Source organism: Lottia gigantea (genome assembly GCF_000327385.1).
Source record: "Lottia gigantea unplaced genomic scaffold LOTGIsca_108, whole genome shotgun sequence".
NCBI classification, from domain to species: domain Eukaryota; kingdom Metazoa; phylum Mollusca; class Gastropoda; family Lottiidae; genus Lottia; species Lottia gigantea.
In genome coordinates this window covers 523,789-546,395 of record NW_008706957.1, presented here as the reverse complement: position 1 = coordinate 546,395, position 22,607 = coordinate 523,789, and the positions used below count along the sequence as shown (strand labels likewise).

At 33.3% G+C, this 22,607-nt stretch overlaps 2 protein-coding genes across 2 annotated transcripts; both read left to right on the top strand.

Annotated features, from left to right (window-relative positions):
- Nucleotides 1–1,206: 1,206 nt before the first annotated feature.
- Nucleotides 1,207–9,142, top strand: LOTGIDRAFT_171040 (hypothetical protein; the record flags this gene model as incomplete). Its single annotated transcript, XM_009046899.1, has 9 exons — nt 1,207–1,270; nt 1,597–1,739; nt 2,155–2,242; nt 2,464–2,580; nt 3,046–3,147; nt 6,222–6,533; nt 6,808–6,861; nt 7,599–8,013; nt 8,989–9,142. 9 exons carry the CDS (start codon nt 1,207–1,209, stop codon nt 9,140–9,142), a joined length of 1,449 nt encoding a protein of 482 aa, XP_009045147.1.
- Nucleotides 9,143–14,228: 5,086 nt separating this feature from the next.
- LOTGIDRAFT_171039 (hypothetical protein) lies at nt 14,229–21,035 on the top strand (the record flags this gene model as incomplete). The annotated part of the gene is made up of 3 exons (XM_009046898.1): nt 14,229–14,248; nt 15,474–17,002; nt 17,764–21,035. The coding sequence occupies 3 exons, from the start codon at nt 14,229–14,231 to the stop codon at nt 21,033–21,035; spliced, it is 4,821 nt and encodes a 1,606-aa protein (XP_009045146.1).
- Between the last annotated feature and the right edge of the window lie 1,572 nt (nt 21,036–22,607).

Here is a 22,607-nt window from a genome sequence, read left to right as displayed (position 1 = left end):
GACATCCTTGTATTTATTCTTTTTGTGGTTGACATCAGTCTGGTTGGTTTATGTGTTGTTGACATCCTTGTAGTTATTCTTTTTGTGGTTGACATCAGTCTGGTTGGTTTATGTGTGGTTGACATCATTCTGGTTGGTCTATGTGTGGATGATATCATTTTGATTGGTTTATGTGTGGCTGACATCATTCCGGTTGGTCTACGTGTGGTTTTATTGTGTGCATAACCATCTTGAAAATTTATTGCACTCTGGAAACTCTTTCCAATGGTTATCATCAATAAAATTGCCAACAGATGTGCCAATCTGAAGAATATAAAAGCATTCTTCATTGTAAGTGTCATGGATTATTTGCTGGAAACTCAATCCTAACACACAAGGCTTCCAACATTATATTACTGGAACAATATTGTGAATATTTCAATATTGCAGAAAAAGCGAATATTTAATCCCTTAATCCTATAGAAATATAACTTTTAGGCATGTAAGGGTTTTAAAATATAATTTCTAGCCAGTTCAATTGTCATTTTCATTCTTTAATGCCTTATCTGTGATGCTGCTAAGGCTGATGCAACTTCATGTCTTAATTGGGTAATAGATTTTGATGAGGGTCAATCTCAAAATAGTCTTTTCTGAAAAAAAAATAGCTCTTACCTTGTCATGTTGTGTCTTTATAGAATGTTATTTGTCAAATATTGAAAGAATATAGGTTTTATTATCTTATCTTCAGAAATTCTTGAGATATTTGAGAAGTTTCTGTTTTTGTTACTTATTGACTCTAGATGATAACTGTTATATTGTCAGTAGGCTATGTATTGTGACAACTCTTTGTGACATCACTGGGAGTGACAATAAATTTTTGTTACCTTTGAGGGGGATTTGATCATGTAGCAGACAACAATGCAATTTGCTACTGACTGAGTTATTCCTCTGCCACAGTAAAATTTTACAGGTTGATCTCTTCACATGATTTCTACACTAGGATAGGTTGTCCAATTCTTGAATGCTATTGCCCTTGCAACTTCATTATTGACCACATCATCATATTGACCATCGTATGCATATTATTGAATTGAGATTGACAAAAGACTTTCAGAGGGCATAGAACCCTGGTTTCACATGAAATCGCCATTGAAGTTTTCATATGTTTAACCAATAAAGTTTGATTATCAGATCTAAACTTATTTTCAGATTAATACAGAATTAAAAATGGAGGCTGATGAAGAATGGAGTGATGGATCTGATGATGCTCTGAGATCAGGATCTGCCACAGGTATTGTTTGATTTTTTCTGATAAAATTTGTACTTAAGGAGTGTTTTTGTTAGCATAGATAACCTTGACTTTCAGATAAAAATTTAGCCGAACACTTTTTCTAGATGAATTTTGTCAGATGATACAATGTGATTAGAGTATCCCATACAAAATAAATGAAAAAAAAATATATAGAACTAGATGTTATTTGGATTGTAAGAACTCAGTACCCTCCATTAGCAAATTTTCCAAGGTTCAACCAACTGAGCCACAGGTTGATTCCAAATTCCAAATCCAAATTCAATGCAAATTGTATACAATTCAAATAAGATCTTTGATCTTTGCAGATATAGCTCCCTCTGATGGGGAAGAATTGAATAATGAAGAAAAGAAAATGGCTGCCACCAACAGACTTCTGAAGAGTGATCCTGTGAATGCAATATTAGATAAAATAGATGCTGAACTTGGTGCTATGAATAGTAAACCAGTGGTAAGTAAGTGGTAATGGAAAGGAACTCCTTATTTTGGATCTGTGATTTCCTGTAAGACTGAGCTACTGCTGAATCCCCAATGAGCATGCCTACTTTGTTCTGCAAGATTCCATGTTTTGTCCGTTTCTGAAAAATGACAACATAATACCTTCTAATTTTTTATCCCAGTTCCCACTCCTGATAGTAACGTTGATGGGAAGAGCTTCTACCTGTTTTGGATATGGATATGGGATAATAAACTGGAACTTTGTCTGCTACAGGCTGTGTATGTTAAAACTAGGTGGATGGTTACTGAAATTTCCAGCATTGCTCACTGATGTTGTCTATCTTTATTTCCTGAATCAATTAGTAAAGGATGATTTTTACAGTACCTCTCATCAAATGCCTTAGATAATTATGTTATTTTTTATGTAGCAGCCCAAAAGTTCACCCAAATCTTATCCAAAGGAAAAATCAAAATCTGAAGACAGTCAACAAAATAAAAAATCTTTGTCAGAGAGTAGTAAGTAGATTTTTTAAAGGGATTTAAGGCGTTTTGAGGACACTTTCAGTATGTAGAATTCCAAATAAACGTCACTATCTCGTCTGGATTTTGTCGAATTAGGATCAATCTAAAGAAAACGATTGAATTGCAGGAGGCAGAAGGTCTGATATTAATTCTGAAAAGTACTACAGATAGCTGGGATAGTAAATATTTAGAGTATGGTATTCTTGATATTTTAGAACTGAATAGTAAAGAAGCAAAAATGAAAGATGGTGACTATTGTCCTAGTGATTTAGATTCTGTAGCAGCAGAACAAATTGATGAAAAATTTAAAGAGATTATGAAGAAAAAGAGGGGTAAGATCTATTTACTTAAACAAAATGATTGAACATGCAATATATGATAAATGTACAGGTGTGCCATTTTGGGAGATTGATTCGAGTCTTGAAAATATGTAAATAGTCTTCAGAAGTACTAGAAATCTACAAAAATAGCATAATGCCATCAAAAATATCTAAATGGGAATTTTACTCACTATTTCTATATATGTCTTTTCTATATATCACAGAGTATCTTAAATTGATGAGTCATCATTTTAACGTTCCAACATGGATAATTCTGGACGCGTATTGAGCTCTGAACACTATTACTGATTGACTTAGCTAGATAAAATCCCGTTTCCAGTCCTGCATTTAAATCTGATTTAATATATGACAAGTAATCTGGATATGGAATTGCACCTTCGAATTTGCTTTGTATGTATTCAAAATATGGAATTTTCTGTATTTGGTTTATTTAACCAAAATTATTTTACATGGTAGGTGGGTTTTTGGAAGATTTGAACAAACAACAAAGTGACAATGAAACGATTAGAACTGAAGATTTTGAAAGCAAATTTAAATCTGCATTGATTCATAATAAAGGTAAGAAAATTATTTGAAGTCAGTAGTAACCTTTGAACCCTAGTCCATCTATCATCAGAAAAATGATAGTGAAACAGAGGGTAATGGCTGCCATATCAAAAGAGGGAGTGTAAATTATGCATGAAAGTTTTCCTGAGCAATTTCTACCCATGCATACAGCTTACAAATAATTGTATTAAATGAATAGGTATATTAAATGTCATCCTTATTGTATAGCACTTACACGATTTTATACAGTGAAAGTTGTTGTATTGTTGAGTATTGGTTATATATCCAGCTATACAGTTTTATCTTATACCTTAAAAGTTTTTATTTGAGAATTAGCATATACAGCTTTATACAATATAAGTTTTTGTAATGAGTATTGGTTATATATCTAGCATATACAGTGTTATACAATATGAGTTTTTGTAATGAGTATTGGTTATATATCCAGCATATACAGTGTTATACAATATAGTTTTTGTAATGAGTATTGGTTATATATCCAGCATATACAGTGTTATACAATATAGTTTTTGTATTGAGTATTGGTTATATATCCAGCATATACAGTGTTATACAATATAGTTTTTGTAATGATTATTGGTTATATATCCAGCATATACAGTGTTATACAATATAGTTTTTGTAATGAGTATTGGTTATATATCCAGCATATACAGTGTTATACAATATGAGTTTTTGTAATGATTATTGGTTATATATCCAGCATATACAGTGTTATACAATATGAGTTTTTCTAATGATTATTGGTTATATATCCAGCTATACAGTTTTATCTTATACCTTAAAAGTTGTTATTTGAGAATTAGTATATACAGTGTTATACAATATAAATTTTTCTAATGATTATTGGTTATATATCCAGCATATACAGTGTTATACAATATGAGTTTTTGTAATGAGTATTGGTTATATATATAGTTTTAAGCAGTAAATATACCACAGTTCTTACTAGTTAACATATTTAAACAAACAAATCCGATAAGATGATAGACAGCCTTTTATGACATTAATCATGTTACTGTTTTATCCAATGAAATAGGTAATACGAAATAGTTGGAAAGTGGATATCTTTTAAGAAAGGAGATGAGCTTCAGCCATTCAATAACATCAGAATGGACTGGCTGTAGCACACTTAAGCTCCACCTACTTTCCTGTCAGATTCTATTTGACTCTCACCTTAAGTTATACAAGTGTGGTACTTCAACAAATTGCTGGTAAAAGACCATTGTTTTCCTCGAACACTCATTTTAAGCAAATTATTTAAGAAAAAATTGTTAGTCAAGTATCTCTACAATATGAGCTGTTATTGGAGTAGTATTATTAGTTTGTTTTGGATACATGGTTGTTTTTATTTATACCTGAATATTTCTATCACTTAGCTTGTCAGTGTGGCTGTTTGAAAAATGTTAGAGCAAAGAAACTTGTGAGTTTTTCAGACCAGCTGATAACCAATGGAAAACCTCCATCAGGCAAAAAGAAAGGTTTGATCTGAACTATTATATTTCTCATAGTAAAGTGATTCAGGCAATAGTTTGGTAGTTATCTCCCATTAATGTACTAGTAGACTAACATTAACCCTGCCTTCAGTTCACATAATATTTCCTAAAGTTTTGTTGTTTTGATATGGAATATGACATTTTGATAAGTTCCTGAAGAGGATATAAAGTGTGTATTCAAAATACTTTTATAATAGCAGAGAGTGAGTGCAGGACAAGCTTCATCTTCATAATGGTCAATTTACTTCTTCATCTTATACCTTGACTGCAATAGTCTACTTTCTTGTTTCCGGATATGCTGAATGCAGCAATTTGATTGGATTGTATGCTTTTGAATGCAGCCAAGAAATCTGAGGCCTTGACAGAAAGTCTGCAAATAATAATTACGCAGGCTCGAAGGCTCTGATTGGCTGTATTTGATGGTCAGATCACTGATCGTATTACAAAAAAATGGCCCATTGCAGTCAAGGTATAAGTTGAAGACATAATACCGTAGCCATTGTAAAGACGGGCAAGGTTATGGGTGGTTTTTGAAATGATGTACTTAGTTCGCTGTATAAACAAGAATTTTCCATTTGGCTTATTTGATAGAGACTTCTGTTTTCACACTTGTAAGTCAGTAGTTTTTATATAGCATTATAACATTGTAGATAGCATTTTTTGGAGGTCATTTTTTTTTTAATCTTTAAGTATTAAAATAAATTGTGGGAAAAATGAGAATTTTTTGGTTGTTATGATATAGATGGATTATTTTCCTAAACCATTAACATATTAATCTGGTATTTTAATATCTTATAGTCACATAGTAGTCTTAGTCTTAAACTTCATCTATTATCTACTTTTCATGTCATTCTTAAATTGATCTGCCTTGCTGTTATGACAACAATTTTGAAGGATGTTCATGTAAAAATGATTAAAATGGATATTTATTCAGCAATTTTTTGATCCTCAAAATAAGTGACTGCTGGTAACTGTCAGCCCTGTGGTTAGGCGGGGCCGGGCCCCAGCAAGTAAGAATTAAGCCCCAGCAAAACCTTCTTGATAATAATAATAATAATGAAATCTTTAATAACAAGGGTGATTTTTATTATTATTATAATCATTATCAAGAAGGTTTTGCTTCAGTACAGCAGATATTGATTCATTTACAGTGTCTTTGTACACAATCAAAAAGATATAGATTTGGATACATTTTTGGACCCTCAAAATTGTCAGAAATGAGTTCTGTGGGAATTTAACTCTTCAAATTTTCTGAGTACAAAATCTGAGCCCCATCACCATTCCTAGCGACTGAGCCTGGCATATTGTGGTCAGTCTGATAACTTGGAACCTCTGATAATAATTGATCACTGTTCAATGCTGTAGCCTAATGAAAACAAATGCCTCACTTTTGAAACAAAGGCCAAACTTTAGAAGTGTGTGTTGGTGCAATTATGTACTTTTGATTCATTATAAAGTGAATTGCACTACACCCTTTCCATTTCTGGCATATCATAGTTTGAAAGTATTTTGAAAACTTGAATGCAACAGCGATATTTATTTTAAGTGTTTTTACATTATGTTCTCTAGATAGAGATGATATGAACCAAGTCAAGTCTTCTAGAATCCAGCAGCAGAAGACACTACCTGCACCACCACCCTCTAGAAAAAACTACTATGCTAGCGATTTAGAATCTGTTCAAACTGAAGATTTTGAAAGCAAATTTTCTGATCTTATGATAAAAGATCCTATTGGCAAATCCTCTATACAACCAATTCGAAGTCAAACACCAGGCTTGCCATCTGCTTCTGCTAATAAACCATCCATTCTGTTACCACAGCAACCAGAAACTTTAGATAGACAACTAACTGAAAAGAAATCCTCAGAAAGAAAGATACAATGTAAATTTTGAAATCTTTGTTTTTTCTAAATGACATAACTTTTTTTTCAGCAAAATGCTTTGAATTGGGCTCACATTAAAATTAATTGATAGTGTGTGCAAGTGCATGACCGTTTTTCGAAGATCATTAACGACAGCTAGAGTCATGCACAGATGAAACACAAAACAAGATGTCTAGTTCTACATCTTCCTTACCCTCTAAAACTAATAATTGACTCAATTTATTTCCAAGAGCTGAAAATATTTTGTGAACTAAAGCTTTATCTGTATTTCAGTTTTAGAAAATGGACATGTTCATTCTCCCTTGGATCCTGTATTAAAGAAATCAGGTAAATAGTAATGCTTTACATTTTTTAAGCAGTTCTTTTTTTACCTTCTTTTGTTTGTTGTTGACTGGCTGTTGGCTTGATCTGTTACTAAGTTACGGAATGTTTGATATCATCATTGCAATAAGAGATTTTCCTAAAGCAGTGGCAAAGCCAGATTTTGGTCTGTGAGGGGGTGAAATATCTGAGATTGCCCGAATTTCTAACCTAGTTATGAAATTTTCGCTCAAAAAGCTTTCAGGACTGCGATGGGTGGTGGTTGCCAGCTCTGCCCCCCTTTGCCTCGGCCACTGAATCATATTGTATAGATGATTTCTGATCTTACCCATGTAATAATAGAGAGGACAACTGATGTTACCAAAAGAAAAAGAAAGAATCATGAGCTGTCTTAGACAAAACTCAGACACTACACATAGATTAGGTCCAGTGACCAGTACAATGTGGGATCATTGATATAGTGGAAAATGTAAGTCGCAAAAATACAAGTTATGTATCAGGACACGATTCGCTTCTTGTATTTTCTGCTGTATTGATAATTCTGCACTGTACACAGCACTGGCCGTGTTTATTTTTTTCATGGGTTCCCAGTTACATATTACAGTTACGTAGAATGGAAAAATGAGGAAACATGTCATAACTAACCAGACATTTATACACAGACAATCTTTTAACCTTTGCTACCTTATGTAACTAGGTGAATTGATGTAGCCTTCTAATAAAAACATTATTTTGCATTACAGAGTCACAACCAAGAAGGATGTTGTCTGATTATGGTAGAAATACACCCACTCCTGCTGTTCCATCTATTCCTAATAATGGGCATAAACCAAACTCCAATTTTTATGGTCACACTTCTAAGATTAGTGTTAATGGGCATACACTAAACACAAGTGTAAATGGGCATTCACCAAATGCAACTGTCAATTGGCTCTCACCAAACACAAGTGTTAATGGGCATTCACCAAACACAAGTGTTAATGGGCATTCACCAAACACAAGTGTTAATGGGCTTACACATAAAATGTTAATGGGAGACAAATCATCCTCTAATGGTGCTTTGCAAAATTCATTTAGTGCTTCACCAACCATTAATGGTGATTTATCAGCTGCTAATGGTACTATTCCTGCTTTTTCAAGATCACTTCCAGTTACAAGGTAGGCCAAATTTTGATAGCATCTGAACTCTAAACTCACAATGAAAACAACATCACAATGGAAAACAACAACACATCACAAGAGACAACCAACACATCACAATGAAAACAGCAATATGTCACAAGAGACAACCAACACATTACAATACAATGAGAACAACAACACATCACAAGAGACAACCAACACATCACAATGAAAACAACATCATATCACAAGAGAAAAACAACACTTCACAAGAGACAACCAACACATTACAATGAAAACGGTATCACATCACAAGAGAAAAATAACATATCACAAGGAACAACCAACAAATCACAATGAGAACAACAACACATCACAAGAGACAACCAACACATCACACGGAGACAACCAATTCATATAACAATGAAAATCAACACATCAGAATGAGAAAACCAACACATAACAATGAGAACAACAATACAACACAAGGAGACAACCAACCAGTAGTGTATTTATGGCTGGGCCATTGGGCCATGGCTTTCTCTTATTTTGAAGTGAAAATGAATCCCTTTTAGTCCTCAAGATCTGAAATCCGTAGGCTTCTTAGTGGCGTCTGGCAGCCCCAAGTCCCCTGGACTCAAGTGGCTTTTGCCCTGCCTCTAGCATTTTCAATAATATAGAGCAATAACATACAAGCAAACACTGTTCCTGAAAAGGGTTAAGTACTAGCTTTACTGTCTTGTTGTCTGCCAGTTTTTCTTAAAAAAAACTTATCATTTATTAACAGCTAAAGCACTAAAGTTTAACCTTGGGCAGTCATACACAAGCATTTTCACAGACATATTGATTACAAAGAGAAGTTCTTATATCAAACACAAGGGTTCTCTTGTTCTTATCATGAGGTAATCAATCCTGATTAATGATTGATTTAAATCAAACTTAGACATGATTAATATGTCCATTCTAGATTTAATATGGAGAATGTAAATATATCCATGAAAATCATTCTAGATTTAATGTGGAGAATGAAAATCATTCTAGATTTAATGTGGAGAATGAAAATCATTCTAGATTTAATGTGGAGAATGAAAATCATTCTAGATATAATATGGAGAATGTAAATATATCCATGAAAATCATTCTAGATTTAATGTGGAGAATGTAAATATATCCATGAAAATCATTCTGGATATATTGTGGAGAATGAAAATCATTCTAGATTTAATGTGGAGAATGTAAATATATCCATGAAAATCATTCTAGATATAATGTGGAGAATGTAAATATATCCATGAAAATCATTCTAGATATAATGTGGAGAATGAAAATCATTCTAGATATAATGTGGAGAATGAAAATCATTCTTGATATAATGTGGAGAATGGAAATGTATCCATGAAAATCATTCTAGATTTAATGTGGAGTCTGTAAATATATCCATGAAAATCATTCTAGATTTGTTCTGAATATGTAAATATCTCCTTAAATGGACACATGCACCTTTTTGGGGGTTGCTTTGACTATTGAATATTATGTAAATAGTCTTCAGAAGTACTAGAAATGTAAGGAAATCGCATAATTCCTTTAAAGATACTTCAAACTAGGAATTTTACTCACTATTTCTATATATGTCTTTTCTATATATCACAGAGTATTTTAAAGTGATGAGTCGTCATTTTAACTTTCAAACACAACTCACAAATTTCAACTGTGAGCTGTGAAGACTATTACTGATTGGCTTAGCTAAAAAAAATCCTGTTTCAGAGACTAAGGTACAATTGGTAAAAAAAATGGCGCATCTATCCCTTTAAAACTCATTCACTTGGAGATTGCGTTACTATGCGATAGTAATAATCAACCTATCGGCATTTTCATGCGGTCTGTTAAACCTGTATCAATATAACAGAAAGGCTAATTTCAACTTTTTTGGCTTTTCAATATAGTAAGTTTTTTTTTTACCATTACATGTCAGGAGCCAGAAAATGTAAATATTTTCATGAAAATCATTATAGATTTAATCTAGACTGTAAATATATCCATGTAAATTATATAGTTAATGAGAAACGTGACCATAATAAAACTGTGAAAGTGGTTATCACATGAAATAACAATGAAATATGATAGGTCATTATACTTTACTCAATAATTAATCTTGTTAACTTGACAAAAATATTATTACAGTTTTTTCAGAAGCTTGAAAAATAAAATTCTGCATGCTGAGAACCTTAACTATCCTGAATACAGTCTTTATAATAGACTTTATATAATATGGTTATAGACTATATAGTATTATAAAGGTATCCCTATTGTGTTAATGTGCAGTAATTATTAATCTATGGTCATTTTCATGCAGTTAAATTTTCCATGCATCCAGATAACATAATGGCTAATTTCAACTTTTTTCGCTGCCCAATGGTAAGTGTATTTTTACTATTATATATGTTTGTAGAAATATTTTTGACTTTATTTTATGTATACTTGATATATGTATTTATTGTTAAATTAGGGTTTGTGATCACTGGCTGATAATCTATTGGTTGAACCCTGTGTCCAATATGACTGATTTTATTTGCACAGAGGCGGAGCCAACTGGACCCCCTCAACCCCCCCCCCCCCCCCCCCCCCTCCTCCCTCACAGCCCAAATGCAAGTTTTTCAGGTATGACTCTCATAACTAGGTTAGAAATTCGGGCAACCTCAGATATTTCACCCCCACTGAATTTGCTCAATTTAAAGTTTAAATTTCACAATATTTTATTGTTAGTTTTGTGATAGTGATGTCAAATATGCTTAGCATTTTAATAACAACAGTAAACACAAAACTCAGAATGATGCAAGTAGAAGCCAAAAATGAAACCCCAGTAAACAGAAAACCTCTTTACATTCCCATTAAAGTCCATCAAGGATGAAAATTGTTTCATCTGACTATCAGGTTGTATGTTTAGGATTAAAATCTCAACTAATACACACATACACATCATTATCAGATTGGTTATAAATATGAAGACTCGCATTATCAATAGGTATCCATGGCAACCAATATTAATAATACCTGTCTGTAGTTACCTTCACAAGACTAAAAAGGCAGGAATAATTTTGAAAAAAATTTTGAATTTTGAATCCGTCTGCCGTGAAATTTGAAATCAATTTTAAACAATTTCAAATTTAGGATGATGGTTATTCAAGCTTAAAGTTTCATTGAAATCTCTAATTAAAGCAATTTTTTTTTTTTAATGACGTTTTGAAATTGTGATTTAAATATTATTTGAAAATGGTGAAATATTTAATGTTCATGTTTGTAAAGGAAGTTCGTAATAATAGTATGTTATAATTCAAGGATTTATATTTGATACTAAGATGCGGTAAGAAGCTTATATGGTAATGTTTGATTGATATTGTTCATTTGTGTTGTCATGTTTTTCTATATTTTCTATGTACAAGTGAACATACCAAGTGCTTCTATGTCTCTCATTATATTCTATATATGCTTGGAATATGTTCTGACTTTCTAGTTGAAATTGCCTTACAATATATTTGTGAGTAGGTTTATTTGTTTTTTGGGAGTTTTCTAATAGGAATATTACTTGGAAGTATATTTTGTTGTATTTTCCTGTCATATCTAAACTGTTAGATATCAGTGCTTTTAGTGTGTCATTAAATATTAAGCATTTTGCACTTTTGCAATGGATGGAAAAAGATTAATTCATATGTTCATTAACTAGTGATGCTTAATGGTTTTAGTAAAGGATACAATATATTTACGTGCCACATTTAGATAAAGGCACTGAGCGTGTTGTAAATTTCACAATGATAGTTGAACAAAAATCTCAAAGGCTGATAAATAAAGTTGGTTTTAATGAGATGACATTAATTTATAGTCAATCACATAGAAACTAATGACAAAATGTCATTTTTCATAATTTTATCAGTACAATAGTGGCAATGAGTTCTAAATCTTGTGACCTTTTCAGTTCACAAGATTCACATGATGCAGTATAGTTTTTCTGGAATGACTTTTTCCAAGATTTTTCTCCAATGACAGTCTGGAACATCGGAACCATAGACAATTGTGGCGCCAGTGGAGGTAGAGGGAGGGCATTTGCCCCCCTAGAAAAGTGGTTTCACCCCTAATTGTACCCCCACTTTATTTTCAACAAATCTAAATGTTTACCTTTTTTCTCCAAAATGTGTCAGAATGCACAAAATCAATTTTTTTTATAAACATTTCTTTAAGAGAACCCTCTAAGACGCTCTATGAGTGGCTTGCGACTATGACACCACCACAGAGTAGCCAAAATTTGAATTCAGTTTCAGCAGTTGTCCCCCATTGAGTCAGTCTGCCCCCTATTTGTACCCCCAATCTGGGAAAGCTGGCACGGCCACTGGCCTTAGAGCTGTCCATTGGCATTGTTATCTTGATGGTAGTCATAGTAAGTAAAATTTGACAATAGACAATAGATTACATGCCACAGACTGCAGTTGAGAGATCTCTCAAGAATAGAATAACATGGGGAGCCACAGTGGCTTACATGCTCGCTCGCTAACCTGAAGGTCTATGGTTCAATTCCAGCAATGGAGATAATACCTGAAGATTTTTCCACCCGATTTCCACCTGTCAGTTATGCATGTCGGAGGGGCTGACAGGAAAAAGCTTCTAGTCAATCAGGCTGTACACGTGAAAGATCCATCGACAGTTGGAAATAAGAAAAGGGTGGGCTAATGCTGCTGTCCTTACAAAATTTCACTCATTGCACACTGCATGGCATTGCCTGTCTTCATTAGCCAAATAAGGTGCAGAAGAGTAGGATGTAAAACTCCATTCATTTCATTTCAAGAATTGAATAAAAGAAGTCTAATACTGCTGTCTTGACACAATGCTCACAGCATTGCAGTACCTGTCTTCATTAGCCCAAACTGGAGCAGAAAAGTAGGACAAAAAGCTAGTTTTGATGGAAGATGGTAAACATCAGGGTGTGGCATTGACTGTTGTTTGTCTGCTAATATTGTCTATATATAGATACCTACATGATTAGTTGTTTTAACATCTTCAATAATCAATTACTTCACTAAATAGTTTATTTCTTCAAATGTCTTTATGGTCAATGTTAAATTTCAATCTGATTAAAATTGAATATTGATGTTTGAGATTGTGTGGATTATATAAGACAAGAATTGTCTTTTTTAGACATACTCATATATACCAATCTTTATGAAAATCAGTTAAGAACAAGACAAAATCAAGCATTTTCAATATCTATAGTCAAGGGCCCAATGGTATATAACTCAAGATCATAACCTTGCCCTAAATTCTACTGGATCTTTTAATATTTTTGGATCATATTCTTACATTCATACTTAGTTTCATGTACCGGATCCAAAGTCTTTTATATTTTGAAGGACATAACTTTAAGGGACAGATTCCCCATTTTCAAAGGTTTTTTTGGGGTTTTGAATATATGTAAATAGTTTTCAAAAATACTTGAAATGTTCCAAAATCCCATAATTCCTCCAAAAATGTGAATTTACTTACTTTTTCTTTAATTGTCTTTTCTATATATGGCAGAGTATCAAGAAAAGACAAGTCGTCTTTTTGACTTTCAAACGCAGAAAACCTGAAAGACAATTCAATTTCCGACACCAAATTCCAAATCCATACCAGATATAAGTCTAAAATGAGCATACAAAAAACCAAAAAGGGAGGATTTCTTAAAATAGCACGGACTGAATTTGTATACAATCATAAAAAGTTTTAGTGGTCTGAGTCCATATAGTCCTACCATCAAGTGAATCACTGTTTATCATGAGCACTCCTCCCTGCTTATCACAGAAAAAAAAAGTGTGCAATATACACCAAATTTACAGTAATTTTATTTTTATTTTGTATGATACATTTAGAAATATAGAAAACCTCTTTACAATCCCCTCAACGTCTGTGTGGGTGCCAGTAAACATGGTCATACAAAGATGTAGGTGTATAAAAACAGAAATTTTCATGTGTTGAAATGGTCATTTATTATTGTAATAGTAGAAGCTATTAGTAATGTGATAACTGGTAGTACTATATATAATTATTAGTACAAACAGTTATATGACATGGTTGATTATTAACTGATTGAAGAGTAGGTGGTCAATATCATACTAATTACTATGTATTATAAACAATGTTCTGTCACATGTCCAGCCCTGACCATTTCTGACCATTTCTAACTGTAAACTTTTTACACAATGGTATTGGATTCAACTGTTTGAAATATGACTGCTGGTATGAGCAGGTAGGCTTTTGTTTCGGATTCCATATAATATTTTAAAGGAGTGATGATGAATAAATGATTTCTTTATAATGTCTGTATAAGTGAAATTTCAGATGAGTTCAAATTTGATAAAATTTCATCAAGGGGTCCGAAATGTAATGTCATTAAGTTCAGTTGTATGCTGGGAATTGATTACATGAACAAGAACTTACACTTTTGAGATATTTTGGATTAATGAAGATTGAAGATAAATGTACCATGCAATGAGAGAAATTTTGTTGGGACATCTCTCCTAAATTTGCTTTTTACCACATTAAGCCTTATCCTTTGCATCCATTCCATGTTGCATTTTTATGTAAAAATTAATCTATTGGGGCATTGACTCGAATCTTGGTTGATGTCTGGAAGTCTGAAGTCATCTAGCTTCATAAATGGTTAAACAGGAGGTTTGGCTCAGGCTAAGAACCAGATTGTAGGCAGCTTGTTATCTTTGAAAATAAAATAATGTTCAAACACCGAACTAACTGAAAAACTTTGATTTAATATACAAACTTGATTTTCGTTGTTTTTTTTTTAAGTAAAGGCTATCAACTCATAAATAAGATAATTGTTCAGTTTCCATTAAAAGATAGTTGTTGCAGATCATTAAAGAGTTATTGCCCTTGTTATTTGTTGACAGTCAGATTGTGCTAATGAGTGATTATTTGACATTTGGAATCAATATAATGATGGTAAAACAGGTAATCAATGTAATGTAGAACTATAAAGGTCATTAGTTGTCTAATAACTGATGTTTATATTATATACAATGTTATCATAAGTTACTGTGTGAAACAGGGAATTACTGGTAAAGCTAACACAGGTTTAATTGTATCCCAAATATTTTTTTTGATTGAAGGTATCTGCTTCAAGGTATATTTTTAGAAAATGACCAGACGACAGTATTTTCACCAGGGAACTATGTATTTAGATATTTGATATAAAAGAACACTGAATTTTACTTTTATCTTATGAAATGAGATGAGCTTAGTTGATTGTTGTCTTTTGGGTTACTAAGTGCAAATCCAGTGGCAGAGCCATAAGAGAGTTTTTCAGTCCAAAATCTCATAATTTGGTTAGAAATTCGTGCAATCTCAGATATGTCGCTCCGCCACTGTTCAAATGCTCTTGAAGAGAAGAAAATGGCTCTCACCTCGTCATGTCGACACTAACTTCAACCAGTACCATTTTTCTTTTTCTTTTCCAGCCTCAAAAATTCGCCACTTAAACCTACTTACAACAAAGCTCTGAAAAGATTGAGTAGACAGCTGTCATGGGATGGGAGCAGCGGTCACCAATTCATGTTGGATTGTCCAGCAACAGAAGACTCTATCACAACTTTTGAAGAAGAGGCATCTTTGACAACAAGTACTTCTACTGGTACAGCCTCATCTACAGATTCATTGACGTCTGCTTATTCATTCAAACATAATTATTTTCCATCTGCTGCAAACAATCCATCAGTTTCCCGTCAAAGTTCTATAAATAGTGTATCTAGTGGATATATAGCAGAACTGGAAGATTCTGTCAATGACCCTCTATCACGGTCGCCCAGTCTATTTGAAAGTGATCAAGATGATAGTAAAGATATTCTGACATTAGAAAATGTCTTTGATCGAGTGTTAACATGGGATAATGACCCTGGCAGTCAAAGTGGCTCTCCTCAAGATTCTTTTAACACAAATGAAGTGGATAATAAAATGAAATCTGTGTTTTCGGATAGTGATATTTCATCTGTTTCAATCCAACATAAGGATTTAATTTTACCTGATGAGGACTCTACTGGTATCTCCTTTTCTAAATATTCATTAAATAAATCTACTAAAAGTGATTCAAGTGTTCGATTTTCAACAGAATCATCAGCATACTCTGACACTTCTGACTCTATTTATAATAAACAACATTCTGTCAGTTTACCAAACATTGCCTCTGCCAGTGCTGCAGGAATGTCACCAATTTATCCAGGATTTTCACCTCCATTATCAACTTTCACCAGTCAAGAAAGAGTAAATTACGGAAATTTTGCCATGATGAATCCAATGATACAGCATGTTCCCTCAGCTGCTGAAAGTGTTTTGTTGAGTTTGGGATTTGGTGATTCTGGTCGGTGTCTGCCTCAACGCTTTATGAGCAGTTGGTATGAAAAGTTGGCAAAGGCCCAAGCTGAGCAACAAGAATTTCTCAAGTGTCAACAACTAAAAAAAACTTGTTTTTCAAATGTTAATTTACATAATTCAAAGACCAGTGAGGTATCCAAAGACACACCTCAATCAAAAGTGTCCTTAAAATCCAATGAGAAACCAATATTGAGATATCCAACAGTTTCAAAGTTAAATCTAAAGACCAAGTTACCATGTGCTGAAAGTAAATGTAAATCTAGTGTCAAGGATACACGTTTGGCCAGATTACGTGAATATGTAGAGTCACATGCTGGTCTGTTAAAGCTTGGATTAGGAGGAGTGAATCACAAACGTAAAATCTTCAGTGACAGCAGACAACAATCTCTACCAATCAATTTGGAAACTTTGAATGAGGAAGAGGAGATCAATCTTCAAAGAGAAAAGCTGGAAGTGAATCAAAAATCCTTATTGAAAGATTTTCTGAAAGAGGAGGGACTATCAGATTCTTGCACATCTTTCTCTGATAGTGATTTCAGTTATGATAGTAAGAAACAGGACCAGAAAATTGAACTAGATAAAGTATATGTCCATGAAGTCCATCATGTTCCTAAAGAAGGTAGGCCATTTTAAGATACACGTCTGCAACTGCTTTCATGACAACTCAAAAACAACTAACAAGATTGTCGTGGTGACTCCCTCCCAAGAATTGAGATGAGACTTACTGGCTTTGGCCATGACACTTAAATATTTTCTCATGAAATTATCTTAATAGGGACTGTTTCCATTTTTTAAAATTTATCTGGGACTGCACCAGGGCTGTTGATTTGGCTCTAGTTGCCAGTCATGACTGACAGAGCAGTTCAATTGACCGATGGTTAAGATCCACTATCACAGGATAGAGAAGTCATTTGACCTTTAAATCTCAAATAATCTGATATGGTAATAATAATTTTTATATCACATTGAGACCTTTTTGTAATGTTTTGATGTAAAGATGACGTTACTCTTCACTAATCAAAAAGGTCATATTATAAAATGATTTTTTTTCTGGGAAATTTGATATTCTTTTGTTTTTATCTGATATTTAAATCTAATGAGCAATACAAAATAATGATTAATAAATAAGACCTTGAAGTAGAACTGCACTCATTCAACAACTCCCCCCTCCCCCAACTCCCCCATATCGAGGACAAAAATCTTACCTACCTATAACAAGTCTAGCTTTTTTGGCACCATGATTGTTTGTATTTGTGATTTGATGTTAAGTTTTAGGTAAGCAAAAATCAGATTAAGTGCCGATTTCTTTGTTAGAAACTGACACCTGCAATAAACCTGTTTTTTAAACTGTTTATAATGTTCATGATATTATCTTTTCAGAAAATGATAATAAACAAACAGTTGTTGCATCAGAAATGTCCAAAACCGGAAAGAAATCAAACATTTCCAGTGATAGTCTTGAGGTAGCTAATATCATGAAGCCTACTCAGATTGAACCAGCCATGGTGTCTATCATATTGCAAGATGTGGACGGTAACATCCAGATGACCAGTCCAGTTACAGTAGATCAACCAGATCCTTCACTGTTACACATTCCAATGTCACCATCAATCTCTTCACCTATACCACAATCACCTGTCACTGTGATTGAGGTGGGTCTGGACAACCAGCTTGACAGTCTGGATATTGATGATGCTACACCAAGATTGAATGAGTTGAATGACCAGCAGGAGGAAGAACCAGAACTAGATGATCTTGTGGATCATCTCTCCGATGAGGCACTAGATGCTGAATGTGCATCTTTACAACTTTCTACTTCACCCGAAGACTCTCCTTCTCCCTTGCCTTCACCATTAAACATTTCTCCTCATTTATTTGAAGATGCTGGATCTTCTCCAACAGCATATGAGGACTCTTCATCTGGTATTCAAGCAGACGATGGTTCTTTAACTCCCTTAGAAAAAATACAAGACTGTGAATTACATTTGGAAGTGATTCAAGATTTGGGGGATGAGTTTTATCTAGTTAAAGAAGGTAGAGTTCAGTGTGTAAATGTTGGATGTCAATATGAACCCCAACCAAGTGATCGTATTAAATATCCATTGTTCAGGAATAAGTTACTGGCTGTTGGATCTTCAGACTCAGATTCACTGATTTCTGATGGCCAAAATTCATCCCCACTACTGACTGTAAGCCAAAGATGTTCTGTATCACCTCCAATCCATCTGCATACAACCAGAAACAGCTTTTTTATTAAAGGAGTTAAACATGCATTGTCTGATTCAGAAATACATAAATCATTTTCAGAAAAGAAGCAAACAATTTTAGGGTATCCTGCTTTAATTTTGACAAATGAGAATGGTGAGGATAATGACCTTGATCCCGATTCAGACACAACATTCAATAATCATTTTAAACCTATAGATAGTTCAGTGGATAGTTCAATAGGATCTGATGATGACCAATATTTGATAACAAAACCACGTCCAAGACGATGCAGTCGTCATAAACGATCTTTAATGTACAGTGATACAAAAGAATCAGATTTTTCTAACAGTGATGATAGTGTTTTCATTCAGCCTAAAAATAGAAAACTTTACAAGTGTAATTCTGTGGAACAGGAATGTCAGACTGACCAAAAATACTTTCCAGACAGTTCATCTTCATCATCACCTTCTCCTCGCAGCAGATATGATCAAGATATTCAAATGGATAGATGCAGCATATCTAGCTTAGTAGATCAGTGTACACAAACCATACAGGAAGTATCAGAAACATCCAGAACAACCGAGTGTAAAGAAATACAAACCGATACGAATGTGAAATCTACCCAATGTGTACAAACACATGGACTTGTTCGAACAGCTGAGGCATTCTGCCAAACACCACTGCCACCTCCATTACAGTCTAAAGAGTCTCAAACAGATGATGAAAGTAACTTTTTTGTCCAAAAAGGATTAAATGAAGACATTCAAACAAGATTTACTTCAACTGCAAACTTCACATTGAGAACCCAATTTGATGCATCATCACCAGTACCTAATGGGAATGGTGCTTGTTTACTTCATCAAAATTCTTTTACCACAGTCTCATCTTCTGAATGTTCAAGTTTTTCTGAGATATCATCTGAAAATGGTTCAACTGATTCCTCCCAACAACATTATGAAGATCCTGAAAGTCCACTGTTCCCTAGAAAAAGTTGGACACAGCAAATTGAAACTGAAATGCCACAAAATGATGAATACTATGACATTTTTAAAACGATTGTTGAAGAAACATATAACAGTCCTAAAGAGCAGTCTGAATGTTTGAATTCAAGGTATCTAGACAATCAGTCGGATATTCAGTGTGTTAATGCATCAACAAGTTCTAATACAGAATCATCAAGTAGCTTTAGGAACTCAATGATTGGTGATGTAGCAGACACACAATGTAGTTTCAGACATACTTACACTGGGTCATCTGATTCTGAAGCTCCATGCATGAATCAATGTTGGTCTACCAACTGCTCAATGAAAAGTTTCAGCAACCATATTGATAGTATGATTCCAGACCTCCCATATAGGAATCAAAATGGGTCTTCTGACTTTTCAGTGAATAGCTTTATAAATCATATTGATAGTCCAATTTCTGAACTCCCATATATGAATCAAAATGGATGTTGTGGGATCAAGCTTGAAAACGAACATAACAGAATTTCTGAAACACTAGACGAGAGAGACAGTGGGTCTGCTGAAATACAGCTGAGAACTTCCACGGCTGGTTCTCAGGAGGCTTTAGAACCATCCTCTCTCAATACTGGTAACAGTGAGTCTTTTAACAGATCCTGTCAACAATATGAATCTGATATTGGTGTAATTGAAATAATTGGTTCAGATGGTCATATGGATGATAAAGTTCAGATGACATCAAAGATTTTTGTGGATCCTATTCACAATAGGTCGTCTAAATCATCTTTTAGAAGTTCAAGAAAGCATGCTGACAGTGGGTTTTATGAGACTCCATGTAATAGCTCTGATGACTTAATGAGCAAAAGGGTTCCCAATGTTTCCCATGGAACCAGGTTAACTGAAACCAGAGGTTGTAATTCTGAGAACCGATTTGACAAGAAAGTTACAGGAACTGTAGACATATCAGAGGTCCAACTTAGCATTTCTGATAGCCAAATTGTAAACAGGGTTTCTAAAGCTTCTCAAGTCTCTGAAGATCAAGCAATTAGTATGAGTAAATCCTTAATCTATGAAACTAGTAAACAAACTACCAAAAATCTTTATGAGACTCCATCTTTTGTGTCTAAGCATCAATCCAAAACTACCACTGGGAACACAAAAGAAAATGATTTCGAGAACAAATCACTCCCCAATCAATATAGGGTATCAGACACACCATATAAACTTTCACGAGGTCCAATTCAGTACAAAGACTCTGATATACCTTATAGAGGCCATATGTACCATATTGAAAACCAGGTGTCTCAAAGTAGACACTCTAAAGATAACATTAATATTTGGGTGTCTGAAGCACCATATATAATACGCCCTGAACCAAATTCTTTGTTGGAACAATTAAAACGAAGTTGTCCAAGTAGGAGAAGGTCATATCGAAGGAAAAGTGTCAAAGCATTAGCTTCTTTATTCGATAATAAACAATAATTAACCAACAAAATCTAATTTTTTACATTAAAATTCTGAATTTTGGCCACATTATTTCAGAAATTATAACAAAATCATTTCCATGACAGACAGTAAAATTCAAAATGTATCAAATGAAATTTTGCTATTTATGTATCAAACGAAACTTTGTTATTTATGTATCAAATGAAAATTGTTTTTAATGCATCAAATGAAAATTTGTTATTAATGAATCAAATGAAATTTTGCTATTTATATATCAAATTAAAGTTTGTTATTTATGTATCAAATGAAATTTGGTTATTTATGTATCAGATGAAATTTTATTATTTATATATCAGATGAAAATTTCGTTATTTATGTATCGAATAATATTTTGTCTTCTATTTATCAGAAAATGTTTTGTTATTTATGTATCAAATGAAGTTAGTTTGTTATTAATGTAACAAATGAAAGTTTGTTATTGATATATTCCAAGGTAACATGTGATTTGGAGAATGATCTTTAATTGTTATATTTTTATTGATAAATTACAATATGTAATTGTAATAAATTTGTATTAAATGATAATTTTCACGAAATCTCCTTTAATAGTGGCCTGTTTATTGGACACAATTGAATTCAAAAGCTTTACAGAACTTCAGTATATTGCTATATTTATTTCCACTGTAGCTCTTTTTCATAATTAAGGCACTGGAAAAATGCAGCGATTCTGTGTTTCAATGCTCTCAGTGACAATTTATTAAGGACTAGATGGGTTTGATGCCAGTTCTCTGAACCTTCAGCAATATCAAGTGAGAACTAGTTTCAAATATATGCAAGTATGTTTGTGCTTGAAGCTGGTAATAATCCCATCAGGCTGTCTTGTCTTATTTTTTTAAAATGCTCAGGAAATTTCCGCAAACTTGCACCATCACTGGGTACTAGATTTTAAAAATCTGAAAGTATTATTCTGGAGTATGCTGGGATTTAACCCTGAATCTAACTGAGCAGCACCAGTTCCATTAAATGCTTATGAACGTAGTAAAAGTATAAAATTCTTATTCATATTTGGATTACCCATATTCAGATATTATGTCTATAAAGATAAAGAGAAAGGGATTATAACTGATTGATAAGGTTAATCTAATAAGTCAACTATTGGCCACTTTAAAACCCCCACACCTTGTTTGTTTATCTTTCAACTCATTCTAAAACAGGACACAACACATCTACCTATATACTTTACTATTACTTACATACCCTAATCTTATAGGGACTGCTAGAGTATATTTCTACTTCTTCAATTTTGGAGGTAAAAAAAAATTTGTGTATGTGTTCTTGATGATTTATCTTTTTAAGGTAAGACATTTAGCTCAAATAATGAGTAAAATGCCTACTGTTATTTGAAATTTGAATTTTTAGAAAACACAGGTAAATTGCAAATATGACAACATAATTAGTGTATATCAACTTTTCAATTTAGGAGGTAAAAAACTTCTTGTTATGCAATGTTATTGAGGATTAATCCTGATTAGGTAGTACATTAAGCCTTCAACATTTAATTTGGTGAAAACCACAAGTTTTTTTTCATATATTTACTGTATAAAATCT